At 42.5% G+C, this 27,901-nt stretch overlaps 1 protein-coding gene across 2 annotated transcripts in view; it reads left to right on the top strand.

Annotated features, from left to right (window-relative positions):
• The first annotated feature begins 2,442 nt into the window (after nucleotides 1-2,442).
• mboat2a (membrane bound O-acyltransferase domain containing 2a) overlaps nucleotides 2,443-27,901 on the top strand; it is a 37,019-nt gene continuing 11,560 nt past the window's right edge. The window contains exons 1-3 of one of the 2 annotated variants that reach the window (XM_079174282.1): nucleotides 2,443-2,704; nucleotides 20,524-20,593; nucleotides 24,697-24,774. In XM_079174282.1, coding sequence (XP_079030408.1) covers nucleotides 20,538-20,593; nucleotides 24,697-24,774 — 134 coding nt within the window. In that variant the 5' untranslated portion in view covers nucleotides 2,443-2,704; nucleotides 20,524-20,537. Of the gene's footprint in view, nucleotides 2,705-20,523; nucleotides 20,670-24,696; nucleotides 24,775-27,901 lie in introns of both variants that reach the window. The other variant, XM_079174281.1, reaches the window with a different exon arrangement.

Here is a 27,901-nt window from a genome sequence, read left to right as displayed (position 1 = left end):
AAAAATGTATCATTTGAGAAAATAAAAAAATGGTAATGCTGCAAAAGAACATACTGCTGATGAGAAAACATCCTGAGAGACCCACAAACTTGACTGTGAAATTAGAAATATCAATTATCAAGTACAAGCAGGTGAGTTTCCTTACCAGTCGTGTGATGCCTGGTTCAGGGCACTTTGTCTATCAGAGCTTTGAGTATTGCTTTTTTGGATTTGTGTATAAAAAAAAGGCTTTAAACACAGCTTTGTTTCACAAAAAACATCAAAGCAGAACAATATCACAAACACCATGTGATAAAACATGATGCTGAGAGTTTAGGAGTTTAGGAGTGTACATTTTGTTTTCTGGGCAACTTCCTTTCTATCCAACTTAGTTTAACTTTCTTGAATTATTATTTTTTTTTTCACTGGGCATCCTCATCACTGAGGTCACGCTCTTTGTAATAATCAATAATAAGGAGTACAAAGGTCACAGAATCGTAATAATCTTCCTATGATCTCATTAAATTAGCTTTTTGTATCAGAATGCACCTTGTACCATTGTCACTATGGCCGCTCCATCTACATTCAGAGCTCTCTATAAAGTATTTTGGACATCAAAGTCTTTCTGTCTCAATTCATACATCTTCTCCTCTCTTCTTGTATTGTACGTACTTTATACTTCCTAAATTAACACAACTAGAAGATTGCAGTCAGGTGGGTTGTCATCGGTGTGTGAGTGCTGCCCTCTAGTGGCTGCTGTGCCATGCTGCACATTTTCTTAAAATACAACATTTCAGTGAAATAATCTTAGATTACAAAATATGATCCCAACTTCAGAGGAGTAATGTAGACTTTATGGTTAAAAAAATGCATCATAGTAAAAGTTTGAACCTACAGAATATATAGTTTGATGATTCATGCATATGGCATCTAATTATTCTGTGCATGTCCTTAACTTTGAATCCTTCACTTTATGGAAGTATTTGTTTCACAGATTTTATTGAGGAAGTAGCATACATGTATTTACTAAACTAGCAGGGTTCTGCGGGGGAAACACTTTAATCCACTAGGTGGTGCTGATAGACAGTGAAGAATAAAAGGCTGCATCAAGGTAAACTCCTGGAGATTATTGCGTAACAATTCAGGCAACAAATAGCTATCTGACTGATCCCAGTAGTTTGATTTGCATACACAATGAAGTGGTGATCACTTTGTCTTTAAAGCAACTTCAATTTCATACATGGCCGTGTACCATTTATGAATATTTAATACATTTTATTGATGTAGCCCAATATCAAAAATCACAAATTTGCCTCAAGGGGATTTAAGCAACTTCATGATGAAGTTTAATAAATAATACTCAGGGAAAGGTAAATATCCTGGCTTTATTCTTGTGTTTAATTTTCTTCTTCTGTCTAGAAGAACAGTCAAACTAAAAACACTAATGCCCAAGAACATTTAGTGTATTTTTGGTGTCCTATGGTCCATTGACAAAATACATATAGTTATGCAGCAATATAGGCTTTATGTCCGTGTCTAGATTGTTAAATGTCAATGTGGAGATGCTGAAGTGCGTGGTCACCGTTTACAAAGAGCTCTTGATCTCTTTCATGCAGTTAAAACAGCAGCGCAGATAGCGCAGATTACAAGCCTCGCTGTGCACTTTTAACAGCCATCACTGGTCTCATTGTTACTCGTTCCCTCAAATGAATCCTGCCAAATGGCCCCCCTTACATCACACATTTATCCTTCATGTGTGGAATGCTATAAATGTGAGAGGGGTGGGGCGTGACCGCACGCATGTTCGGTTCGATTCAAATTCAATTTGCCCTGAAGACTGTAAATCAAGACCCCTCTTCCATTTACAAAAGTGGGATTGGCTGATGGATTTCCCTTTCTTCTTACGATAGGTCAAAATAGATGGTTGTAGGCTAGCGGAGGGCTGGGCCGCCATGCTCTCCACCCACATCATCACCACTTTTATTGTTGTCAAAGAAACCGCGCTACCAAGATAGTTCACGTCCTAATCTACGACGATATTAACCATTGTCTCATTCGTGGGTAGCGTAACGTTAAAAACATGTTAAACGTGAACGATTAGACACACAAAGAAGTAAGCCAAAAGGTACGCATTAATTAAAAACAAAAACAAAACATACTACTCAAGCTCACAACAGTAACGCTCCTTAAATCATGTAAACGCCCTTTGAAACGAGAAATGTAAAGATTTTCCAAAAAGGTTTTATCAGAAGTTTAGGCTGGTAACATCTAAAACGTTCCCCCGCGTAATAATTAAAATACAAATGTAAAAATTGTTTTAAAAAAACGTCAAGCGTGAGGCCTTTTCGCTAACTCCTAGGTAAAATACGACGTCCGGTGTTCCTAACTGACGTCAGACGGAAGAGAAAGTGGTCAAGCAGCAGTTATCTCGTTGCAGTTGCGCACTCTTTGTTGGATGTGCGCTGTGGATGACAACCGTCCAGCCCTTCGCAACAACAGCAGCAGCGGCATCAGTGAATTTATCATCGCAAACGCCGAGAGGGGAGTGAAGTGAACCGGAGGAAGGAGAAGAGAGAGAGAGAGAGAGGGAGAAAGGAGAGAGAGAAAGGAGAGAGAAAGGATTTACGGACACCGACCGAGCATGGCTACCCAAACGGCTGCATCATGCACTGGATCCACTCTGTTGCAGCCAATCAGCGAAATTATCAATCTCCCCGTTGACCAGGTATGTGTTTTAAAAGAAGAAGATATGAATCCACGAGCCTTTCTGACTTGATAATACATTTTTTATACTGCACATCCATTGTGAGTAGCTAGCATAAGTGCACACAACGTTAGCAGCAGCGGCTGATGATGCGCAGCGCTATTCTCTCCAAACGTTAGCCTAGCCGTGACACATTGCGGATTGACTGAAAACGAGAGGCTACACTACAGCTAATGCCTTTTGTCTCTTCCCATCGATGCACATAACCTAATCCAGCGGTTCTCCAACTGGAGTCCGAAAAGGAGAGCCCTTTGATCTGCTTTACATCAGATCACCACTATAATCTGGATTAACTAGTTTAATTTCTCCAAACATTCACTTGAAGTTAGCCCTGGTATAGTGTGTAAGTGACGTTATAGGCCGCAATGACCAGTGTTTCTCCTCGCTGCTAGGAACACACACGACTAGTTTTGTGTCAAATGACCGACATTTGTGCTCATTTGTAATGACACAGGGCACCACACCGTCTCTTGTCTGTCTGCAATGGGTTGGGCAACCACTGTAGGAGAGATTAGTCTGGATTCTATTAGCTAGTGATAGTTTTCTCAACTGGAATCCATTGCACTATATGTGCAAAAGTTTGTAGTGCAACAAGAACAAGATGTGCACTTTCACATTCACCGGGCACCACACCTAAACCACAGCACGTGCATGTATGCAAAGAACATTTCCATATCAATGATTTCACAGCTCATCAGAGCCCGGGGTGGAGCGTGGAAGCGTCTAGTCATGTCCGCACGGATCAGGGTTTCTTTGACGGCCTTCTAGGGGAAACAAAACGCAAATATGAAGTGCCACTGAGTGGTTTCTTCCAATTACATTGTGATTTTGCTCGTGTTAACAGGGTGGAATCTTAAATGTCCCTTTTTTATTTATTGTCCTGGTACCTACAATGTGTTAGCCACATACTAACATATCTTGGTTTTTGTTGTTGTTTCTCTTGTACTGAAAGAATGGAATTCAACTGAAGTTATGTTTTCCAGTTTAGTGTGAACAACAGGGAATCCACTCAAAATCAATATGAGTAACACTTTCTTGTATAGAGCTACAATAGATTAAACAAGTAAAATAATGCTGGCATCATTATTTGCTGTGCATCTTGGCCCTGTGTCATCAGTTTCAGAATCACTCGTTCGTGTCCTTCCTCTTTCCTTATCAGCGTGCGGTCACATACAGATGAGCCTATTTCTTTCTCCTGCCGAGCTTTCTTGCATGCGAGGCTCATGACTCACTCCTCTCTTCCTGCTGGACCCTCAGCAAAGCCTTGTTGTGCACACCTGAGAGTAGAAAGGTGGTGTGTCTGGCGGGACGTTCTCTATTCTCAACTGTGATAGTCAAAGTTTGCACGTGAAATCATAGGAAAAAGGTGAAATGTAATGTTCAAAATCTAGAATGTTGCTCGGTGAAGACTAACTTTTTGAAGTGGCATGCTCTGCTTTCTCTCATAAACGCATTCTCTAAACTTGGCAAGGAGATCAAGTGCATTTAAAGAGTGAATAGAAGTATAATTATTAGCATGATTGTAATGTTTGTAACTGGGTGGAAGAAAACCTTAAAAGTACTCCCTAAGGACATACAGCCAACACTTATGTGAGATTAAACTCGGGTTTTGATTAAGCTGCTGCATCTGCAGAGCGACATCACTTTCTAACTCGACACGATTACATCATTAGCACGAGGCTACCCCCTAGTTTTACATTACTACGGTAGCTACAGAACAGTTATTAGCTACGTTGCTAATTCTGATCATTTGCTGCTTGAGTCCGGAACCACAATTATCTATCAATCAACAATAGTTTTCACACGTCGTACAGCGTATTTTATGTCCAGACACTCGTCATACCCTTTACCTTTTTATAGTTTCATAGCACTGTAGTCAGAGGAAGCCAAGCAGCAGTAAGCGAGGAGAGTCTTTTTGTTTATTTGCATGGACTCCCGGAGAAACTCTCCTGGCTGTGCTTGGTTGTTTCTCTCTATTTGAATACAACCCTGGGCCACACCCCTCTGTTGGACAGGTGTCACCCATGTGTGGTTTGTTAGCTTCCTGCCAACTGGGTGCCTCTGCTGTGCTAGAGCCGCTGTCGACACCACAGAAATCAATACATTCACTCGGATGCAGTATGATCTGTGTGGCCCAACAGACAATGACACTCCTCTTTATGGAGCTGCTGTAGTGTATGTCGGACTGTATGTATCCCACGGGAGAGACGGGCCTGCGCACTGGCCTTGTGTCGGAGCTATAATGGGAGCTGTGAAATTTGAACTGACATTCTCCTTCTCTCTTCTTCTCCCCCTTCCTTTCTTTCTTTCTTTCTTTCTTTCTTTCTTTCTTTCTTTCTTTCTTTCTTTCTCTCTCTCTCTCACACAGCCTGTCCCCTCTCAGTATCACGCCGTTACAACTTTGACTAATAAGTCCTCCTGCGTTTTCTGTGCACTATGTTCACCCACTCCGGTTCAGGGGTTCTGGTATGAAAAGTCGTATCTGCCCCCCCCCCATCTCTAGCTTAAACACCCACTTGTTCTCCACTGGCCTCGCAAAAGATAACTTCTTTTAGTTCTCTTTGAGATCATCACGTGGCACACATAGACGTGTACTGCTGTTTGTTTTTAACTACATATGCGTGGTAGTTGGTACTGATCTTAATCCCTTTAGGATTTATCATAATATTATTACACTTTGACACAATTAAGCAGAGCTGCCTTGCAGATTACCTATTTTTTTGGGTGGGACATTTACCGTCGCTGTCGATGATGCATGTTAATATCACATATGCGCTCCATGCTGACATCCTTTGTGCTGTGCTGCATGGGTTGATTTCCAGCCCAGTTTTGTCCCCCCTTCCCCCTTCAACAATGCATCCAACAGGCCAAGGCATCATAAAGCATGATATCGAGTTTCAGACTTGGAAACCAGTTGACTCCTACAACCCAGAAAACAAAAAGTGTTGCCTGCTTCCAAACGTTGTGCTATTTATGACAGAAAATCAGAAATCGCCCTACGACATGGCTCAAACAATCCCCCTGAAGTGTAAGAAACGTAGCTACTTTATTTAATAATTCAAAACAAGGTTAGAAGACTAGGTTAGCAACGTTTTTCTCGACATTTAGCCACTTATTCATTATTGATCTTGAAAGGTTGGCTTCCTCTGGGAAGGGACTTTTGCAACTCATTTGTAGCATCAGCTGTGAAGTCCGGCCACAGCTGCAGCTGTTTCAATAAGCAGCAGCTGTGCTCGCGTCGTATCTCACCACTGGCCTTTTCACACATACACAATGAGCCTTCACAACTAGCTGTTTGTTTGCGCTGCTCTTCATTGTCTTTGAGTGACTGACACACGCCCTTCTTTATTGTCAAAAGAGACGGTATACTGTATCTTTTGTTGGATGTATCGAATGCTCCAGATAAAGGTGGTTTGACCTGATGAAGCAGGAGGGCTCTTAGATGCATGGCGGTGTGGAAATATCCACCGGCACCGTATTGTTTGCTTGACAATCTCCTCCTGATAAGATGACGTCAATGATGGGTTTTTGACATTCAACTGTGAGGTTTCTTTGTTGTCTGTGTTATTTCTTTTGACATCGTTTTAAATGGTAAATCTTTTGGTTCTCTTCGGATCAGTAGAGTCTTTTGGGTGATGTAATGTTTTTACTGTCAGCAATAACCTTTTAAAAACATCTTGTCAGCTGAATATTGTTGTCGAGCGCGTGGCGCTTAGGTAGAATTTACTGGCAGTGAGCAAGCACGCTGGTTTTTGTAGCTCGCGCGTCCTTTTTTTTCGGCGTACCAATGATGTCTAACGATGCAGTTCTAGGTACCAGCTCTCAGTGTACAGGCGGTGCTGCCGTGTGTCCTGTGGTCACAAAAGGCCTGCTGTACAATCGGTCTCCTGTTTATGTGACATATTGGATCGCCGTTTGTCACAGTCGCCGGCCACGTCTTTTATCATGATAACAAGCCCCCTTTTGTTGTTGTTGCCGCAGCGTTTTCCGCCCGGCCATTGTACTGTAGGCCTCTGAGCCCACCCGGTGCTGAGGGTTTGACTCCCAGCTTTCCCTTTTATCCGCTGACAATTCCCTGCTATCAGCGACACACGTCTCGCGCTGGAACACACCGAATGGCCGGGTTAAAATGAGTTTCACTGACGTTTTTAAATAAGTAGTAAAAATCATGTAATGTCGAGGTGACTGTCGGGATATCTCTGGACCTCGGTCAAACAATCAGAATATGTATTTTGCCTGAAGAATGCCAACTTGGCTTCCCTCTGAGGTCCCCCTGCTGCTGGCTCAGTCCCCAAAGCCCCTGGCTTGGGACCGCTCAGCTGATCTCACTTTTTAAGCCCTCGGGTCTTGTCAGAGTTTCTCTGCCGCCTCCTTTTGTCTTTTAATTGTCTCTCTCTGGGGAGTCTTATGCCTCCAATTGATTTCTTTCCCCTCAGCTCTCTCTAATGGATCACTGCTGGCTGCTGCCGTTATTACAGTACACAATCGAGACGAGCATGTGTGATTTCTCCAGGGGAATATGGAAAGACTTGGCTATGTTGTTAACATTACTGGGCGGTTGACAGCAGGCAGCAAAGTAACGGTTACAAACAGATCTTCATAAAGGTGGCTTAGGCTTTATGATCATGAGTTTAATGAGGCTCGTCTGTGCGTGACATTTAATCCAGAGAGAAAGAAGCCTTGACCATGGAGGAAGAGTGACTGATAAGAAGGCCAATACACATGTTTCAATTCAATAATTGTAACTTTATTTGTATCGCCCAATATCACAAAACATACAACATCCTCTGTCCTTGGACCCTCGGCTACGTTTACCCAGCACAAATAGTATTGTGTAATACTTTGTCTATGATGAAGATAGATATTCTGTATTGAGTGATTATGGTTCATTACGTAGTATTAGAATAGATACGCTCCAGGGACCCCTTAAAGCTTCTTAGCTTTTTTAGTTTTTCTGGAAAACTGAAGCATGTTGTTGGTGTTTATTTTCTGTTTCCTTATCCTGTATTGTTAGTTAACGCATGATGGTGACTGCCATGGGTGTGGTTTCATTTCCTTCTAATAATAAATGCAGCCGTGGTATTGTAAAGCCAATAAATTATCAATGAAATCCAAATGTGTTGTGCTAGCATTATGGAAAAAAAGTATTGCTTTCTATTTCTTCTGCAGTGCTTTGTGATGGAACAAAACACATGGCCGGGCTCGCCATAGATAGGCAGGGAACTCTTTGCATCTGTCAACCCTCTGCACTCTGAAGCGCTCTGCGTTGCCTCAAAAGTGGACACATGACTCAGCTTAATAACTCATTAGTTCCGTTGCTAATGGCCGTGGAGTTATGAGGGTGGATTTTGTTTCTGTGCTAAAAAAGCCTCTCGGCTTAGAGCACCAGTTTAATGTTTGCATGGTCGGCACAGAGAACGTATTTTCAGGGAATCATTTTTCACAGCTTACAGTTACAGGTCAATCAACTACACGTATATGATGTTGTAGATTTGAAGGTAAACGCTAACACGACTTGAGGATTTGCCTCTGGGTATGATGGGGCCATCCCCATTCATTTTGATGTATTTCTTACTTTGTAGTTGTTCGGCATTTTACAGAAATGTGTCCGCTCTTATGTTCAATTTCAGTGTCTGTGTGATCATGGGACTGAGGTCTATAATCTCTGATGTGAACCAGCTGTTCCTTTTCTGGTTTATTCACCGTGCTTGGCCGGGAGTCCAATGGGATGAGGGAGCTGCATCCAATATAAAGCGAGACATGAATATTTATTAGTGTGACTTTGCACTGTCACTTGTGATTCCATTGAGGTAAGTCAGCTGACTCACCTTCACAGGAACAGATAGACTGAGACACATTCACCAGGCCTCTGTCACCTTACTCTTCAGTGGCTCTGGAGTATTGATCTTCCCTAACCACAAGTTGCGCTGTCATCTGAAAAGTTCGGCCACTAAACGAGGAGTTGATCCGCGATGTTTACTCCTCGGGGCCGTCTGCCATTGATTCCCTTGAAGCGGGTCACCTGTGCCACAAACGGCTGTATAATCCATGCTTAAAGGAGTGTACCACTCAATTACAATTCTTACATAAATGATCTCTGATGCCTTGCTGATTGTGTCCAGTCAACTAGGTTTCAGTAGTTTCCATCACCCACGGGTGCACGCCTGCTACTTCTGTGTTACTGACGTAACGACTCACTGAAGTGGTTTCGGTCTTACTGATGCACTCGTTCTCTCTTGTGAGGATGCGATAAGGCGAGAGAGATCAAAAACGTACTCTAAATGATTTAGAACAAGCATGCGTGCCCACAACCGATCTGTAATTGGTTAACCCATTTGTTAACTCCTTTTCCCGGCTGTAAATAATGCTCATAAACTCCAGTCACAGTTGGGGAAGTAGATCCTGTCCGTCGTGACATACCCGAGCAGTAGAACAACCACAGAACATTCACCCAGCCCGCAAAAAGTCCGTTTCCTTAACATGCTTACGTAACACTAGTTTAGCATTTGCAATAGTCTGTAAGACGACAGAAAAACCAGCCTTCTGTGTCATATTCAGATCTGATACTTGAGCATTATTGTGGAGTTTTGAGTACCGGACTTTGAGTGGATTTTTCACTGTGGATGATCAACACTTACAACTGAGTACTTGACTGCACATTCTTGCCAGAGTGCAAAGTAATTTGTAGAGATCTGCCGTTTAAAGGTCGTCTCCTCACTCTTAGGACGTTTGCATATTCTGTGCTGTATCGTAGCAACTGACTGCTTCCTCTTTTCGTCTAGGTAGTGGTTGCCAACGCTGGGAATAAGTTTCTTCTCTTGAATCGATGCCATTTCCCCTCTACATACTAACTATTGTTACACAGTCTTAAGTCACTGATCACAACCTTCCTCTGTACACTCTTAGTACTGACATGTAGTTGATAGGGCAGAGTTAGTGCTTCCTGTAGGATATGGCATGCTTGTGTGGTTGAAGGCTGGGGCTTCAGATATTGTGCTATTTGTCTTAAGTGTTTTTCTGGTCAGTTTGAGAGCTACTAATGTGCTGCATTACTGGCCAAAAAAGGTGCTGCACTGACAAATCAGTCCAGCTCTTGTGGATGCAAATGAATGAAAAGAGTTCCCAAGGTGGCTTAATATTCATTAATGATGCTTTATATTTCTAGTGGTAGTTCTTGCCTTTGGGTTTAGACCACAGAACGACAGAAGAAGAATCCCATTAGAGAATGGACAAACTATTGATTTCCATTTTTTATGTAAGAAGTTGAAAGTAGGCAGTTCTTCACCCCATCATTCTTCCACCAATCCCTTGTAGACTGTCGTTTTTTTTCCTCACCCCTTTAGAAAATGTACACTTTAAGTTTGTCAACATTGAGCGAGTTATGGATATTAGAAGAGAGGGATCCCCTTTGGTTTCAGTCTGAGATGATCATGTTTTTGTGATCACAACAAATTGTACAACTTTATTATTTGAACAGTTTCAAACCCTGTTTATTGAACCTTTGTCTTCGTTTGTTGATGGAGCTTCAGCTGTGGCCCCATGTCCACACAACAGGAGGGTAAAGTCAAGAACCCAGTGACCGACTCACTGCCTTTTAAAGCTGCATTGGCCTCTCACAACACTTCCACCACCTACCATCACAGCATTAAAGTCCATGTTACTAAATGTCATTTCTGACTTAATTGTTTGGTTTATTGATGTGTTTTCCTGGTCAAATATCGCTGTGGCATCATGATCAGATACAGGCGTATACAAACGTCCTTCACATTAAAAGCAATAGCTTCTTTCTCGACTAACCATCCAGTACCGATGTTTGAAATCCGTGATGACAATGAACCCCCAAGGTAAAGACATGTTGCACTTTGCAGAAGGAGCAGAACAACTTGAAAAAACTTGACTTGATCATTAAGTCATTCTCAACCTACATTTACAATCATCAACTTGACGCAGCATGTTCACATCTATTCTTCTAAAAATCAGCTTAAATGTCTTTTGAATAGTATGTGCAGGGGAAGAGAGATGGGCAGTTGGTGATGTCTTCACCCTGCTTTGACCCCATGTGCATCGTTTACTTGTCTGAGTATTGGTTACATGGTGAGAACGTACAGTATACTGAGCGAGCTGGGCACAATCCAGGATACAGGATAAGAGTAGATCCTTGCGGCCTTGGGTATCCAGTGAAACCTCTTACACATCGTCTGCTGGATTATGTAGTCCTTCTTTTTCAGTGATGTCACTCCGACATCCAAGAAAACAGCAGATCTGCTGGCAGGTCTGGGTTGGCTCCAAAAGGATCTCTGTCCCTCTCTCCTCGCAAGTCATATTCAAACAATGCTCCTTGTTTGTGTTTTTATGCATTCACATTATTCAGCACTGTGGAAGAGTTGTGCAGCACGAATATATTTAATAGATGACGTAATCAGTCAGCAGTAATGTAGTTTTCTTTTGTTTAGCTGTTGCAGAATACTGTCATTGCGGAACAGACCCACTTCAGACTATTTCCGAAAAAAAACAACATATTTCCGTTCCCCACTCTCTGTTTTGTCCGTCTCTGTGTAACGACGCCAGTGAATCTCTTGTAGCTGACAGGTGTTTGCTAGGAGTCGAACATAGCGCAAAGGGGCAAACAAAGCTCGTTGAGAAATTTAAAGAGACAGTACTAGAAAATCAAAGAAAGACACTCGCGGATACACAGACACCCGGTTGGCTCCCCGAGTCCGTAAGGTACCCAAAGGACCTTTTTTATCCAAAAATATTGGCTTTTTACGTAGACAATATTTTCTTTTCTCTCCTCTGTACTTCTGTTGCTCTGCGTTTGTTTCATGGTAACATACTGTACATACTGCATGCCTGAGTGCATCGAGCCGAGGTCACTCATCTCTGTGCTAATGCAGCCGGTTCTGATAACATTATTTTATCGCTACACTTTTACATCGGGCACCAGGGGGACCACTCAGAGCACATATGGCATTTCTGACCAAAAGCAGCCCTGTAATCTTTTCATGTGTTTCAAGGAAGCAGACACACACACACACACACACACACACATTGTGAGCGTGGTTCTTGCCCAGTGCTGCTGCCCTACCTTGTGGGGAATGGCTGATTGTTTGGCTATTAATAGCCGGCCTGACCGAAGAGCCTGACTGGGATCTGTGGATCAGAGAGAAGAGCGCCACACTGCAGGCGTTAGCACTCTGCTTCCTTTGTGCTATACTCATATCAGTGTGGCACTTTTCTCATGATTTGTAGCATCAACACAGCCATATTTAGCCTTTTGTGATTGTAGTCAATCTCTGTGTGAGCACAAAACCATCCAACCAACCCATTCTTTGATTTTCTTAAACATGGGCTTCCACAGTCTTCATGCATTCACACTTTCATTCAGCAGACAGGCTTGTGACTTGATTTAAAGGTGAAGAACTTTGTCAAATTGTCAAACCTTTCTTTCCTTTATGTCTGTGTGTGTGAGTGGGAGAACACTGGCACACATTTGGCTGCTGCCATTTCTCTCCAGCCGAGGATGGGTTTGAGGATGGAACACCATTATGTACCTGTTGGCTTTTCCCGCTACACTTTGTATCATCACGTTTGTGATTGAGGGCTAAATGTATTGCTTCATAAACAATGCAAGCACTAGTGTGTCCTTGTATAATATTCTGCAGCCCAAGTCTCTTTCTCGCTCTCTGCTCCAATCACACACTTCTATCATCAGCTGCTTTTAATCCTCTGCTGGAATTAGACATCAACGCTCTCTCCAAAGCTCACCTCGCATGAAAACTGCTGACCACAGCTTTGTGTATACTCTACAGTACCCTCGAAGGAGGACCAGGACAGTATTTGTAGTATACCATATATATATATATATGCTCCACAGCTAATTCTGTGACACGAGTTGAGTTTAACTTCAAAGCTTTGAGTCCCTCCTCCACGCCGGCAGCAGCACCGTGAATCTGCATGAATCGTTGTGGACTCCAGCTGATGAAAATGAAATAAGACTCTGCAGAACAGGATGGCAGCGACACACCGGCTGTGTGTGTGTGTGTGTGTGTGTGTGTGTGTGTGTGTGTGTGGGGGGGAGGGCTAGTGACTTAATGACATGGAAAAAAAAGGGTTTTATGCTAATGACTGTCTAAATTTATCTTCCACTTTGTGCAGACACACACAAACAGATGTAGGCACACATGCAGCGACAGACACCCACCAGTCACCTGTGAGTAAGGCCTGGATAGGAGCCACATGCTGCTCTTTGAGAGAGGACTATTTTAGTCTCTGGTGCTAAACATGGACCATGAACAGGAGGAGGAGAGTCTTTTATTTATATATATATATATATATATATATATATATATATATATGATATCACCCCAGTTGTGTGTATGTGCGTGGGCGTGTCTGTACACATATCCAATAAAGGAGTGAAATTCATTACCCTAGCAAGAAGCTCTCCCATGGGAAAGGTGTCCTGCCGAGAACTGGTCGGACTCAACAAGCCAGTTTTATTGAGATGTTTATCTCGGTGCCCATGGGAACCTCGTACATACATACACAGACTCACATAGACTCGTAAAGGTTAGTCATGTGGAGGAGGATCCTAAAATGTGTTTGACCTTTTTTTGACTATTCGATGAACTCATTTTTTCTTTTTCTTCTTTCGAGGATCATAGATGTTCACAAGAACACTGCACAACTTTAATACTCGTTGTATCCACGCACCCTGAGGATTGTTTGTTTTTAGCCACACTTGCTCTATGGCTGGCAATGTCGGTCTTTCACTCGTACCACCACATTTTTCATCGATGTAATACTTTGGTTCCTGATCAAATAACTGCAAAAAACTACTGCCCTCCTCTTCAGCCTCAGCTGTACTTTGTGCGTAGCGCTAATTTGCAAATGTCAGCGTGTTAATCAGCAAGTGCTGGCACGCTGTACTCTAAGTTAAAATGTGTACGTGGCAAACATTAAGCCTGCTAAAACATCAGCGTGTCAGCATTGCCATTGTGACTTAATCATGTTGATGCTAGCATTTAGCTCAAAGCACAGCTGTGCCTGCGAACCGTCTCAAAGAGCCCTGGCTGTAGATTCTTGCTCTTGTTTGTACAGAAAAGGAAATGGGAAGCAATGCCCAGAGGAAACATGACTCATCCTCTGTTCCCTCCTGCGCCATGACTCCTTCCTTTCTTTCACGACCTGGCGGCAGCTGCTCTCCAGCGTGCCATTCAAACTTTGTAGTAAAACCACTTCTTTTGGTGCTAATTTCCGGACAAACGGACGAAGAAGAAAGGGAGGCGGACGTTAAAAAATGATGTTTTGAAAGGGATGCTTGAGAATGACATGAACGTGAGCCGTGCTCTCGCCCTGAGGGCCTCCATTCCACGTTGCTCTGCCGCACACGTACACAGACGGAGACATGCACACTGTATCCCCCCCCCCCCCAACGATGAAGTTCAGGAAGCTGGCTTATCTCTGTTTTCCACCCAAACCACAATGACTTCCTCTCCCCTTGCCTTTCAGCTTCCTTCCCTTTGCCAGTCTGTGTGTGTGTGTGTGTCTGCCTTTTAATGAAGCTTCTTAAAGTCGAGCTGAGCCCCATGTGCCACAGCTGCCACGAGGAACTGCCTGACAGCTTACTGCCCTTAAGCGCTAATCGCTCACTGGCGCCTGCCACCCATCAAAACATCTGCATGTTGTCTGTCTCCCTTCCTATTGTCTCCCTGATCCACGGGCGCTGTAACGACACGTGATCGATCCGCTAATACTCTTGTCGTCTGGCATTGAGATAAAGTGGAAAGGGGAGGAAAGGGCTCTTGCTGTAGCTAAAGGGCGGCGTGTCCTCACCAAGCCTGCTTTGGGTTGGTTTATTTGAGCCTTTTGAGTAAATATTGTCTCAGTGGGGTTTGTAAACACAGGTGAAGCGAAAAGAATAAAGGCCTCTGTCCTCTGCCAAGCAAACTCTGATTGAGTTTATTAGAGGAGTGTGAACTTGTGTTGACGGGCCCGGGTTTGCTGGTAATTGCAGAGTTTTTATGGTTTGAACCACGTGTTTTTGGTCCTGCCACCCAGTCTATTTAGGTGTTGTTTTTCCTCTCCCGGCGACATATTTCAGTGGGTTTGCTGCAGTGCATTTATCCAAGACGTTGTCTTTTTCTTATTTCTGTGACTCTCTTACAAACGGTTCTGCAGCACCACAGATATCCTGCCTTTTACATTCTGGAACAAAAAGAGCGTTGTACCCCAGGGTGAGGTTTGCTTCACAGTGAATCAATAATGGAAGAGGAGCCCCATGTATTATGAATGAATAAACAAGGCACCCTGGCACAGGAGCTTGTCTATTGCAAAATGTTTATTCAGTAATCTACTATCCCAACACTGGGACAGTTTTGGGGGGGGGGGCGGGGGGCACATTTAGCCTTTAGTCCTTTTAACAAATCCTGCGGGTATCGAGAATGATATCGCTGACTTTCAGATGTTCTTGCCTTTTGTCACGCAGTGCATTACCTAACATTACCACAATTCATTGGATTTAGGCGGGAGGCATCCTTAATGCGAGACCACGGCGTAAAATCATGTGTGAGTGGAATGTAGCAAGTCGACTAGCGTGCGGTCTCGTTATATAACTGCCGCTCAGGCGAAAGAAACAGTTAATCTCTCGTGTCAATCTGCTATATCATAGCGGAGCATTTCGTGAATGTAGGGACTTTATATCCATTCAAAAACACTGGTTAAGGGAACACTTTGACTTCTCGGCAGACTTGAATAATTTGGAACGCCGTCAACTACTTTAAAAAAGCAACTCTCTCTCTCTCTCTCTCCGACTTTGATCTGAGCCGACATGACTCTGGCACGTAACATGGTGGCGAGAGATACTGCATGGTGTGAGTTTAGTTATCAAAGGCACGGTTCTTGTGTGGATCGTAATTTGAAATGGCCAGTTAGCAAGCAGTCGCTCTTCGTGGCATGCTAGTTCACACAGTGTGCTTGTGGATGTGTGCCCACCTGTACGTTCACATGCATATTGATCATGTGATTTTTTTTTTTTTTTTTTTTTTTTTAATAGAGCTTGGAACTACATAGCAGGTGGCTTCATGAAGCCGCTTGATGTTTGTGGGGAAACATTGATTAAGATCACTGACGATTTAACACTTACAGGACTGTCTCAGAAAATTAGAATATTGTGATAAAGTTCTTTATTTTGTGTAATGCAATTAAAAAAACAAAAATGTCATAAATTCTGGATTCATTACAAATCAACTGAAATATTGCAAGCCTTTTATTCTTTTAATATTGCTGATTATGGCTTACAGCTTAAGAAAACTCAAATATCCTATCTCTAAATATTAGAATATCATGAAAAAGTATACTAGTAGGGTATTCAACTAATCACTTGAATCGTCTAATTAAACGAAACACCTGCAAGGGTTTCCTGAGCCTTGAAAAACACTCAGCTTGGTTCAGTAAACTAAATCACACGTATGGGGATTATCACAATATTCTAATTTTCTGAGACAGTCCTGTATTTATGCTTCATAATTGAAGTGCTGCAGTCTTATTCTTCATATTACATGAAAGCAGAACGACAGATCATTCACGGTTGATAAATTGCTTACTCTGAACTTTTTGCCACACAATCGGCTTTCGGGTGGCCTATTCACCCACAGCGCGACTTTGCTGTTGCCTTGAACAATACAGTTCCTCTGTCACGCACTTCCAGGCTCCCACATGAAATTCCTTCCTTACAAAGCAATACGTTGACAACCGGGGTAGGGTCCGATTTTTCACTCTCACACTCCCAGGCTGTTGTAAAGACAGAAGTGGAAGTTGAACGAGTTTATAAGCTCCATTTTTGATTCATAAAATAACAGAGGCATGCTTTTTTTAAGGCGTGTCTGTCTGTGATCTGTTGATTTCTCTGCTGCGAGGACGTGCACAGGAAAGCTCGATTCATGCCGTATACATCTCACTATTTGACACGTGGCGGCTATTTTTTTGCCTCTCTGCCTCTCATTGATAAATCGGTGACTATGATGGCTGTGGGATGTTTGCTGTTTTTTTTACAAATGAGTCCGTCCGTCATTGCGCGTGCAGGCAAGTCAGCTTCTCGTTCGACCAACCAGCGATGTCCTCTTCACCGAGAGAGCAGCTTGAAGTAATCAAAGCGTGAAATGACATCCAGAGCTGTGGATCGGGTGAATGCTGTTTTAATAAAGAGGCTCGCACGAGACGGGTTAGCCAGGGGAGGTTTTATTTGTATGTGACACGTTGTCATTACCAGGGCATCATATTTTATTTTAGCACTTTAAAGGGGGGGAGAGGGCGGTTTTCAGTTGAAGCTGGCTCTAATTTTGTGAAAGATTTCTTACACTAGAGATTGCCCAAAGTGAATCAGCACATCACTCGGATATCCGCAGGAGGATGATGAAATCAATTTAGGCTAAAGCTAGGCCTGCTTACTGGATCATTCATGGTTGAATGTTTGGAAATAGCTGCCAGTCTGTATAATCACTAACATTTACTGGCACACATGTGGGTGGGTTGGGTTGTTTGCCTTTGATCCACAACAGCCCAATGGATGACTGGTAGTGTGCTTTTAGATGCCATATAAAGCACTATTTGCACTTAAAATGGCACACCTTCATCGCAAACAACGGCCATGGTGATGACTAGTGATTGTGTGCTTTTAGTGTGCTTTAGACAGAATAATACCAGCCATGAAAATAAAGGAACAAAAAAAGTCTGGCTCCTGGTATTGAAGCTGCTGCTGTGTGTGTGTGTGTGGGTGGGTGTGTGTGTGTATGTATTTATGTATATAAAAACCCCAAACATTCGCTGCCAAATGCCATCTGATATGATACACTCAGGCTAATGCCGCAGATGATTTGTCGTTTAATCTGTTAGCCGTGCCGACGAAAAGGACCTACATACTTGGGGCTATATCCGTCCCTCTTTCTCTCTCATTAATCATGCAGGGGTCCATAGATAATGGATGGAGCTCTTGGTGTCTGTAGCCTTTCACTGCTTACTGGCCAGACGGATCTGTTAACATGACCTATATACACGGTCGGGCCATTGTGCCTCCAGACATGCATCACTGAACGGGACATCAAACAAACATGAAGGGTTCTTAGTGGATGACTTTCACCTCTTTAGTGTAATGTTCTTTTCCAGTTCGGCCTGTGTCTACTGTGCATTAACCTGCTTCTTTTCTCCAAATCAGCCCTTTGATACTCTGTCATTTAGACGGGGTTTTAAAAAGATGTTCACAGTCACTGACCAATGTACGACCACAAACGTGAGTCATTGCACTGGATCCACAGCGCTTGCATTGCAATTACTCACATTGGCCTCGTGCGTTACGTCTGTCTGTGTGTGTATTTTGCATTTGTAAAGCGAGATTGAAGGCCGTAGAAATCTGAAAAAAGGAGTGGAATGGACATTGAAGTGTTTTGCGTGGTCATTTGAAAATGGCGATTTGTCGTGAGTTGGTACGGTGACAACACACATTAGTGGGGCAGTGAAGCGTGGTCGCAGGACCGCTGGGGAGTTAGCTAGGTAGCTTGTTCGTCTCTGGCAGTGAGGCGGAGGGACCGTTGGACTCTATTCGGCTGTTTTTCTGGAACCAGTTTAGCATTAATACCTGTTTTTAGTGCCACACTGGTTGCAGAAAAAGAGCCGAACAAAGTTGTCACTCATCATCTGGCGATAAAAAAATGTGCTTTTCCTACAGTGAGACAAGAGTGAGTCAAGTTGTTAGATTTTACTCATTTACTCTGACTCTCTATGCTTTGTAATTATTAATAACGTTACTCCACTGCTAGTCTTTACTGCAACATTGCACCTCAGTGAGTCCATGACCATCTGTAAGTCAGTTTAGTTCATAAGGAAGTTAACTCCCTACAAACGGTCCTAATGGCACACATAAATAATGCCCCTTCTACTCCTCCTCTATGTCAGAGGCAGAGAGGGCTGAGTTGGAAGATGTGTGTGTGTGTGTGTGTGTGTGTGTGTGTGTGTGTGTGTGTGTGTAGTTTGATGATGAGAGTGATCAATAGCCCAGTCACACGGGACACATAGATCCTTAATAGCAACATCAAACATCCCAGACTCATCACTGTTTATTGGCTGGAAGGACGGACATATATATATATATATATATATATATATATATATATATATATGCATGCAGACATATTCACCAACACAACGCTGTGTGTTACTACCTACAGCAGTGACGTCAGTGACCGTACAGAGAGGTAGGCCGTGGTCATGATGGTGGTTTAATCAAACCCATCAGAGTAGTAGGACATAAAATATATATATATATATATATATATATGCTCCATATGGTTCAGAATAAGGGGAGATAAAGTATTAGCAATCAAACAGAGAGGTTTCCATTCTCCTCCCGTACAATCCCACTATTGTCTGGATTAAAGCCTCTTTTCTGTGCCATTTGGAGACATTAGGAAATGAAACACTCTGTCAAACGCAGCTTTACCAGCCTCATACATTTATATACAAACACTTACTTTTTAAAGTGTTTGCCAGATTGGCAACCAGGCATCAGCTTTTGGTTGCCAAAACTGAAAATATGGTTCCCATTTTCAGTCACCTTATATTTAATACAGTAGCACAGCAGTCACTGACCTGTATTGCTCTGCAGACACGAGACTGAACTGAACTCGAACTCGTCTTGTTTGCACACCGCTACAACAATCGTTGCACTTCTGCTGGGGACTCGTTATATTTTGAGTGTGAATATTTTCACACTCATGTGTTTGTGGTTATGTTGTTGCAATGATGTTTTTAATTTGTCTTTCTTTGCACTGGAACTGAACTACCATGCTGTTCCAAAACAATCACCACCGACTCTGTTGTGTGGCAATGATAAAAAAGATACGATGCAGTGAAATGTCACCTTAACCGTGTCGTATAAAACAAAAAAAGCTTTATTACAGTGACCAAACAATTCTGTGTAGTTTGTCTTTTATCTGATACTTCACATAATCTGAATCTTAAGTGTCATCAGTGACCCTCAATGATATTATTTTCTGTCAAATTGGTCTTTAAAACAGATTCATGTCTGGTTAACAGCAGCAGCAATATTATCTCAGCAACACACATTCAAAATGTGTTCGTTTTGTTTCTATATGTTAAAAGGACAAGATTTTGTTTCCAATTCCTCTAAAATGATTCCCAATGGTAACCTGGCCACTGGTGAGCCTTGAGATATAAATAAATAAACACATTAATGTATTAATAGAAAAGTTTGATATCTGAGCAGATCCTTCACATTTGAGTGAAAACCATCAAATTCAAGATGGCAGTCCCATTATTCAAAGTGTTATTAATTTACTTAACAATGATGTATTATTAGTTTGTTAGAATTAACATGAATTGATCAAATAAATGACCGTTATCTACAGTGGGCCTAACTGGCTAATAAATGCAACATTTTAGAGATTTAAAAAGTCTGCCCTGAGAAAGAAAAGAAGTTAGCTTGCAAGCTTTTACATACAATTGGAGCCGGAGTCCTTCTGCATAACTACTGTATGATTGTGTCATTTGTATTTTGATTATTTAAATCTCAGTGATTTTTATATTCGCACCTCGGGTGACAAATTAACCTAATTTCAAGCCGCTGATCTGGGATTTACCTCGAGGTGCATTCACAGTTCTGCTATTATCCTCTGAGCCAGACCTTGGCGTCGGCCCAGCTCCAGCAGTCTTCTTGGATTCCTCCTCATTTAATCTGTCACGTTGTTTTTGTTGTCCCCTCCGTGCAGGTTAACTTTGTGGCATGTCAGCTGTTCGCCCTGCTGATGGCTGTGTGGTTTCGGCTCTACCTCCACCCCAGTAAGACCAGTCCTTTCATCAGACATGTGGTGGCCACTCTGCTGGGCTTCTACTTGGCTCTCTTCTGCTTTGGCTGGTGAGTCACTCCTCTGTTCAGCCCGCAGCTCTCTTCTTGTCATCACTGTCCTTTTTTTTATTCTCTGCTTCCTTCATGTTCATGTCATGCTGTTGTAAGTACATAACTATGCTGTCGGATTGTTTGAAAGGACCTTGTTAATCTCATGGTTCGGGTATTGGTGTATGAAATGTCATGTAATGTTATGCAATTAAGGAGATGTTGTATAATTAAGTTTAATGAAGTTTGCACTTCTGCTTCAGTGAGTGATTCCAGAATGCTTCTCCATAAACCAGGCGAATGTCTTACACATTTCAGCTAAATCTGAATACAATTGGTCCATTTGTCGGATAGTTGACTTTTGAATAGTTTATTCAGCAATTATGCCACATTTGGGCTAATTTAACCTTCTCAAATGTGAGGATTTTAAGCTTTACGTCACATTGGGCTCTGGGAAATCATGATGGGGATTTTTCACACTCATGAATTGATAGTGAAAATTCTCTTTTTTTAATTAATTTTTTTACATGCATGTGTATCCTTTTAGAGGAGTGATGCGTCTTTCTGTTTGAGCCAAAGAGAGCGTCGCACCCTCTTGGCCAAAATGATTTGTTATGCACTGCATAACCGTCATTGCTATGTAATCATGGGACGAAAGGCTGAATCTGAGGAGACTGAAGAGTAAATGCAATGTTTGCGCTCAATTTGGTCTTCCGGAGTGGGCTAATGCAGAGGGAACCCCGAACCTGATGTGTCCCCGGCCTGCTTGCATTAGCAGCATGCTAACATGCTAAATGTGTGAACTCTGCTTTACATCTGAGATGGAAAACAGACTGCACATTGTGTAATAGTTATGTGTTATATGTTAGAACGTGTGAATGTTAAGGCAGTGAGCTGATACGAAAAATGAATTTCAGGGCATGTTGCATTCATAGTGTCTAATTAAAATATATTTTTTTAAAACTTAATGAGTTACATGGTTTGATGTAATGAGTAATACATTTTTTTTAATTGAAACAGACTAATGAAACAGAAATCTGCATTAACAAATTGGCTAATTGTCATTTAATGTGAATTTGATTAAGTGCTTTAAAGACTGCTTTAAATTTCAGTGTTAATTATTCATTAACCAATATTCAGTTACACAGTCTGACTGGCTCACTGACATTATTCATGTTTTGTTTTTTTCTACATTTGGTTGGTCATCTGTGGGAATAAAATATAAACATTACTGAACAACATAAAGGGATTGTAGCTCTTTAATAGAGTAACAGAGTTTAAAGTAGGGCAGCAAAAAACTATTCTCACTGTCAAATAATCTGTCCAATTATGTTTCACTTTAATTGATTAATTATAGCGTAGTTGGTAGTTATTTGGAGTAATAGTTTTGATATGCACAGATTTCACATTAATTCTTATTTTTAGATATTAGTCACAGTTTTCTGTGTCTTACTCTGCTTTTCTTCTGCTGTCACCATCCTACACTCTGTTCCTTGTTTGTTACTTGTCTGTCATCATCATCCTCCTCCTCCTCCTCCTCCTCCTCCTCCTCCTCCTCCTCCTCCTCCTCCTCCTCCTCCCCTCACTGCCCTTCCCCTCCACATTCTCCCTCACCCGGTCCTCGTTCTCTTCATCCTCGCCAAAGCAAATGGGTCGATCGAGCAGTAACTGATATCCAATTATAAAGCTATTGCCCTGTAATAGACAAACCACTGTACCTCTGGCAGAGTGCCTCTCAAAGCGTGTGGGGGTGTGTGTGTGTGTGTGTGTGTGGGTGGGCAAACCTCGGAAACATTAGCCAGACATGTCGCCAGTGGGAAAATGCTAAACGGGTGAAATGTTACCTGGTCATTGAGTAACAGGTGAAAGGGTTTCATTTCATCACCTCACCAGACAGTTCATGTACGTGACGCAACTGACACTGAAGCTACGGTTCATCTTATTTGTTTTGGCTGAGAGAGGTGATTTAGTAGAATTCATTCAAGACTATCGTCTGGTCTAAGCATGGCATGACAGTGTCCCACAAAAAGGACTCACTTATTATACACGTCATGTGTCATTGTTTAAAATAAATTCACATTAAAAAGAGGTTGGTCCTCTCCTCATGTGAGTGTGTTTCAAATGTTCACTACGATACATTTTCTCTAGTGTAAATGTTTACAATGCCTTTCTCCTTACCCCAATTTTCAAGAGTCATGAGAAATACAAGTATCACGTAGAATATATATATATATATATATATATATATATATTACAGTGGAGATGTCCAATTGGATTGTGGGGTTATGAAGATCGTTTGCCAATACCTGCAATCACCAGATTGTCACCACAACTTACAGCAAAAATGTGTTTAAAAAAAAAATAAGGAACTGAAAGGATTTGTCAGATAACAAGTAAAATGCCTCTACTATATTCACTGAGCTGTGAATGGGCGCTGTGTCTTTTTTTTGTGCAACAAAACAAATGTGAAAAAAAAAAGGAAAGGGACATAATGTTCTTCTGTGCAGACGAAAACCAAACGCATCGCAACAAATCTCATATGTTCTCACAGTAACAAAGAAATCATTATTTACACGCGTCTGGACTCTTATGATGTTCCTCCTCACTTTGTGTCAGATTAATCTTCAGTTTGAAAAATCATCTTACACATCCTTTCTGTCCAAATGAGCCAAACAAACACTAAATATGCGTCTCTGAACGCCTGCCAAAGAGTTTCATGTGCTGAAGCAATTAAAAGAGCACACGCTCCTTAAAATATCATTGTGTTTGGTGCAGTGCTCCGAAAGCTAAGCATCTCAAGTTTGACACTAATTACAGGAATAATAGTTTTCTTATCACTTAAATGTCTGATTTTAACAATACTAAACTATATAATGATGCAGCGATTACCATGAGTGGCTCAAAAAGGCAGATGTAATTATTTGATAAACGTCTTAATCGGAAGGTCCCAGTAACTCAGAGCTGTGCAGTGTGCACATGTTAATTGTTTATCAGATCCCAAACAGCTTCTGCCTAGTGCAGCTTGCTCCTGTGAAATGCATGAACGCATCTATGCACACACTTGTATTTGAACCCTTTTTATACACACACACACACACACACACACAATATTTTCAGCTTTCGTTGCACACACACTGTTGTTTCTTAGAGGGCACCTGGCTGCAGCCCTAGAGGATCCGCCTCACAGATGCTGCAGCGTGTTGGTTTATTTTAGGATGCACTCCCTCTCTGTCAGACGCACAGGCTTGTTTCTGAATGTCACTGGAGAAAACAATTGAACAATTGAAACATTTCCTCTGTCAATGGGGACTGAGCTCATTTTAGCTTTTGTGGACACGCTCACAGGTCACGTTTGTTTGACACATCCCAGGCTAGCCGTGTCTCGAGGTATACCTTTCCTCTCCCTTCATCAGGTATCGCTGCTGTTCTTAAGCATCGTAATTTGCTGAGCGGTTCATTTAATCCACCCAGCTTGCGCTCCCCTGTTCCCTGCCATCCCGTGACGCCCTTGCCCTCTTTGTCGACTCACCACTAACACAGTGTGGCATCTCTCCTCTCCTGGAGGGCCTGACGTCGGTAGCACTACACACTGTGCCCTTCAAAGACCCATCTGGTAGCTGCTGCCGCTGTTGAGATTGTGCGTGCGTGCGTGCTTCACGGGAGGGGAGAGAAGCGGACGAGAGTTTGATCAACACACACCACACACACTCACTCGTGCACAAGTCGCTGTAATGGTGCGATGCAAGGAAATCAATTAAGACCACAGTGTGATGGCGATTGTCACTATCCTGCCCTGTGACTGCAGATGACACATTACTAGTTACAAAGGTCCGGCTTCACATGGCTGATGGTGTGACTGGTTTCATAATGCTGCCGTTTCCTCTTTCTAATGACTGTATGGGGGGACAAAGCAGGGTGTGGATGGTAATAAAGTGTAATAGTCTATTATAAGGAAGGGGCGTGTGTTTGAAGGAAGCTGTTTTTTTCAGTAAATAACAAACCATGAAAATGTTAAAAGTAGTAATTTATGACGTCTGTCTCTCCACAGGTATTCCCTCCATTTTTTGGTGCAGAGCGGTCTGTCCTACAGCGTGATGATCTTCGTTGGCCTGGAGCACATGCACAAGTAAGTGTGAGAATGGTAAAAAAAAAAGCCTCATCGTTTCCCAGAATAAGAAACCTCAAAAGGGCAAGTGAAAGCACGACAAAGACGTTTGTCAAAGCCAGTAAACCAAAATGTTGTCAGAAATTTCAGATTAGATGTTAAATTGTGAATATCAGTCGACTATGGACCAATCTTGTATTTGCGTCATCATCTGTTGTCCTGTGGCTTTAAAGGCACATGAGCCTGGGTCACGATGATGATGATGATGATGATTCTGCTCCAGGGCTTCCATCTGTGACCATGGCTCATTAAGACACTCCCCCCTGCACGCACGCACGCACGCACGCACGTTGTCTCTGATGTTATATTTTACCAAAATTCCAGGATGTTCCCCCTGGGGAGAGCCCTTTAAATAGATGGCAACAAAGCATTAATCACAATAGTGACTGCCCTCAGAAAGAAAGGACTCAAAACACATCGACAGTAACACACAGGACATGGTTATCCAGACCATATGGCATTTAAACATTTAGCAGTGTTTAACAACCAAAAGTCACTTTGTATTATTCCTGGATGTTTAACCCTCTACACACAGCACTAGTGTGCTGTTCTGTCCATTCTGTCTGTGGATAGATAAGCTGTAGCTCTCATGAAACTAAAAAACAAACTGTGGCATTTGCCCAAACCAACACACCTTTCAACCCATCCCCCCCACCCCCCACCCCCGGATGGAGGTACAGCTTGGGGGCAGAGAGGAGAAGAGTTCGGACATGTTTGCAGAGGGCGTTGAACCCACTGCCCCAGGTTTTGTATAACAAAGTCATTATTATTTCAGCAGGCGGTTGTGATTTAACTGGAGCCGTGTGCTTTTGGCGACTCGCTGTTTAAACCTTTGCTCTTTGAACTACGCTTGAGCTGGTTGCATAGGTAGTCATGGTTTTAAACTATATGCGTACGTATATTTATATACACAGGAATGTGACCAACTGTGGTTTCTTTTCCCGATAGATTTTGTTCCCTTTTTATTTTTATATTGCGTTTGTCTCCGTGTGTTCACTGAAAAAAGAAAAGGAAGAAACTGCCAATGTAAGCATGAAATGTATATTGTTTACATGTTTACAGAATAAACATAGACACTGTAAGCATTACTTATGATAATACTGCTGAGTAGAGATAGAATGATGCTGACTCTATACACTTTCCACTGTAAGACTTACACTTTGGTAACGTGCCCTAAACACTGTCCGGACCAGTGCACTGTGGCAGGACTTGTGTTCTCTATTTGTTGCTCTCTCGCTCAGATACCCGACCCTTGGGGGGTGAGTGCAGTGAGTGAGTGCAGTGTGACAGCTTTATGGAGTTGCTAAAAGCTCTTTTTCTGGACCCGGCGTGGTGTGGATCAACCTGACCACTTTGTTTAGCGGCAAGGCATCATGTTTCATACCGTTCTAATGTTGTGCCGCTCTGGATCTCTGACTCTCCCCCTCTTACCGCTCCCTCACCCTCTTTGACAGTTCGCCTGGCAGGGAATGTTCTAGACGCTTAGCTGCTGAACGGCCTGCTGGATGGGAAAATCGTTAGATATGGTGAAACCAGAGAAGAAGGCCCAGGACAGTAATGCTCAACTCGATTGATACTGAAGAAGAGCCATTACGAAATTATAATTACTCAGACTGCTAAAGAGATAAGTTGTGCTATCAAGCTTAATGTAAATATAGTCTTACTCTATAGCCTGTCTTGCTTTATTCTCTTAAAGGATATTCTCTGTTGGGTTAAGCAAATGTGTAGCATGGCAAGTTGTTGTTTCTCTAAGTCAGTGGCTCTCAAACTTTTGGGCTTTTGACTCTTAAAATAAATTGATGTCTATTTGAACGCATTGGATGACATGTCTACCCGTTGTAACCAGTTTAATTACAAGCGTGAACAAATAAATTAAACTAATTCACAAGAAATGAAGCAGAAATCAGTGGAAATATACGTTTGATAACGAGGAGTAAAAATCTGGATGATTACATCAGTACTTAACAGCCAATGAAAGAGGCGAACTGTCTCAGCCGACGGTGGTTCCAAGCAACGGTAAACAATCCAGCCCTTGAGGCTAACGTTATCGCTAACACACTGTAGACGGATATTTAAACGGAGTGAATACTGTTGAAATCTCACCTCCCAGAATTTCTTTTCTCACTGCAAAGCACTACTCCAACAAGTTGTTTCATCAAGTCAGTCTCTTCCCCATAAGATCACGTGAGAGAGATCACATTAGGTGCGTTGCTCCTGCTGGCACGATAATCTTAATAATATCCCGTGGTGTGTGTGTGATGCGCCGTTTATTTTTCAAATCTTGTAGTAGTGTGTGCATGTTTGAGATTAGGAGAACATCTGTGAAGTTTCTCCTTTTTGTGTGTGTGTGTGTGTGATGCAACCCAATTTCAGAAATTGGTTAGGATTTTTAAACTCCTGTGGTCTTAGCCCGGCTTTAAACAGAGCGCTGCACTTTAGCTGTCGATGAGGTTCTACAGACTCGTGAAGCTGCTTTACTACCTGGTAGAACATCGCCAGCTCCACCTCAGGAGGGCCTGAGTTTCATGACGAAATGGAGAGCATGCATTCTATCTGTTAACACAAGCACGCAGTTAATTGGAATGCGTATTGGTGTTGGTGTGAAAGCAGGGCTGTGAACCTGACGGTGATAAGTGTGCAAATGACTGACTCTCAGTCGCATGCTGAACAGATGGGACATTTCCTCTGGATCTGTGTATGCATTTGAGCAAGCATGAAGTGTGCCTCGAGGCATTTATTGTGTGTACACAGCCTTAGAGAGAGGTCTAGGGGTGTTCAGACATTTAATTATATATACGTGTGTGTGTGTGTGTGTATATATATATATTTATACATGTGCCGTGTGTATCCACACCTGTGGCTCCTTGTCTCTGTGTTGACCTGTCTCTGCTGCTGTCCCACAGTGGGAGGCCAGCCCACTTCGGTGGCTTCATCCTATACTTCGAGTGGAAATGAAACACCCCCCTCTGAGCTGTGAATTACACAAACACAAATCAGAGGAGGATAAAGACAGAATCCCCGGTGGGCCCGCCGCAAATATAGCTGCGGCAGCACCTATAGCTCGTATCCTCGCTTATAACTGCAGCTG

Source organism: Pholis gunnellus (assembly GCF_910591455.1).
Source record: "Pholis gunnellus genome assembly, chromosome: 15".
Classification (NCBI taxonomy): Eukaryota; Metazoa; Chordata; class Actinopteri; order Perciformes; family Pholidae; genus Pholis; species Pholis gunnellus.
Note: the sequence above shows the minus strand (reverse complement) of the source record. Positions and strands in the feature narration are given on the sequence as shown.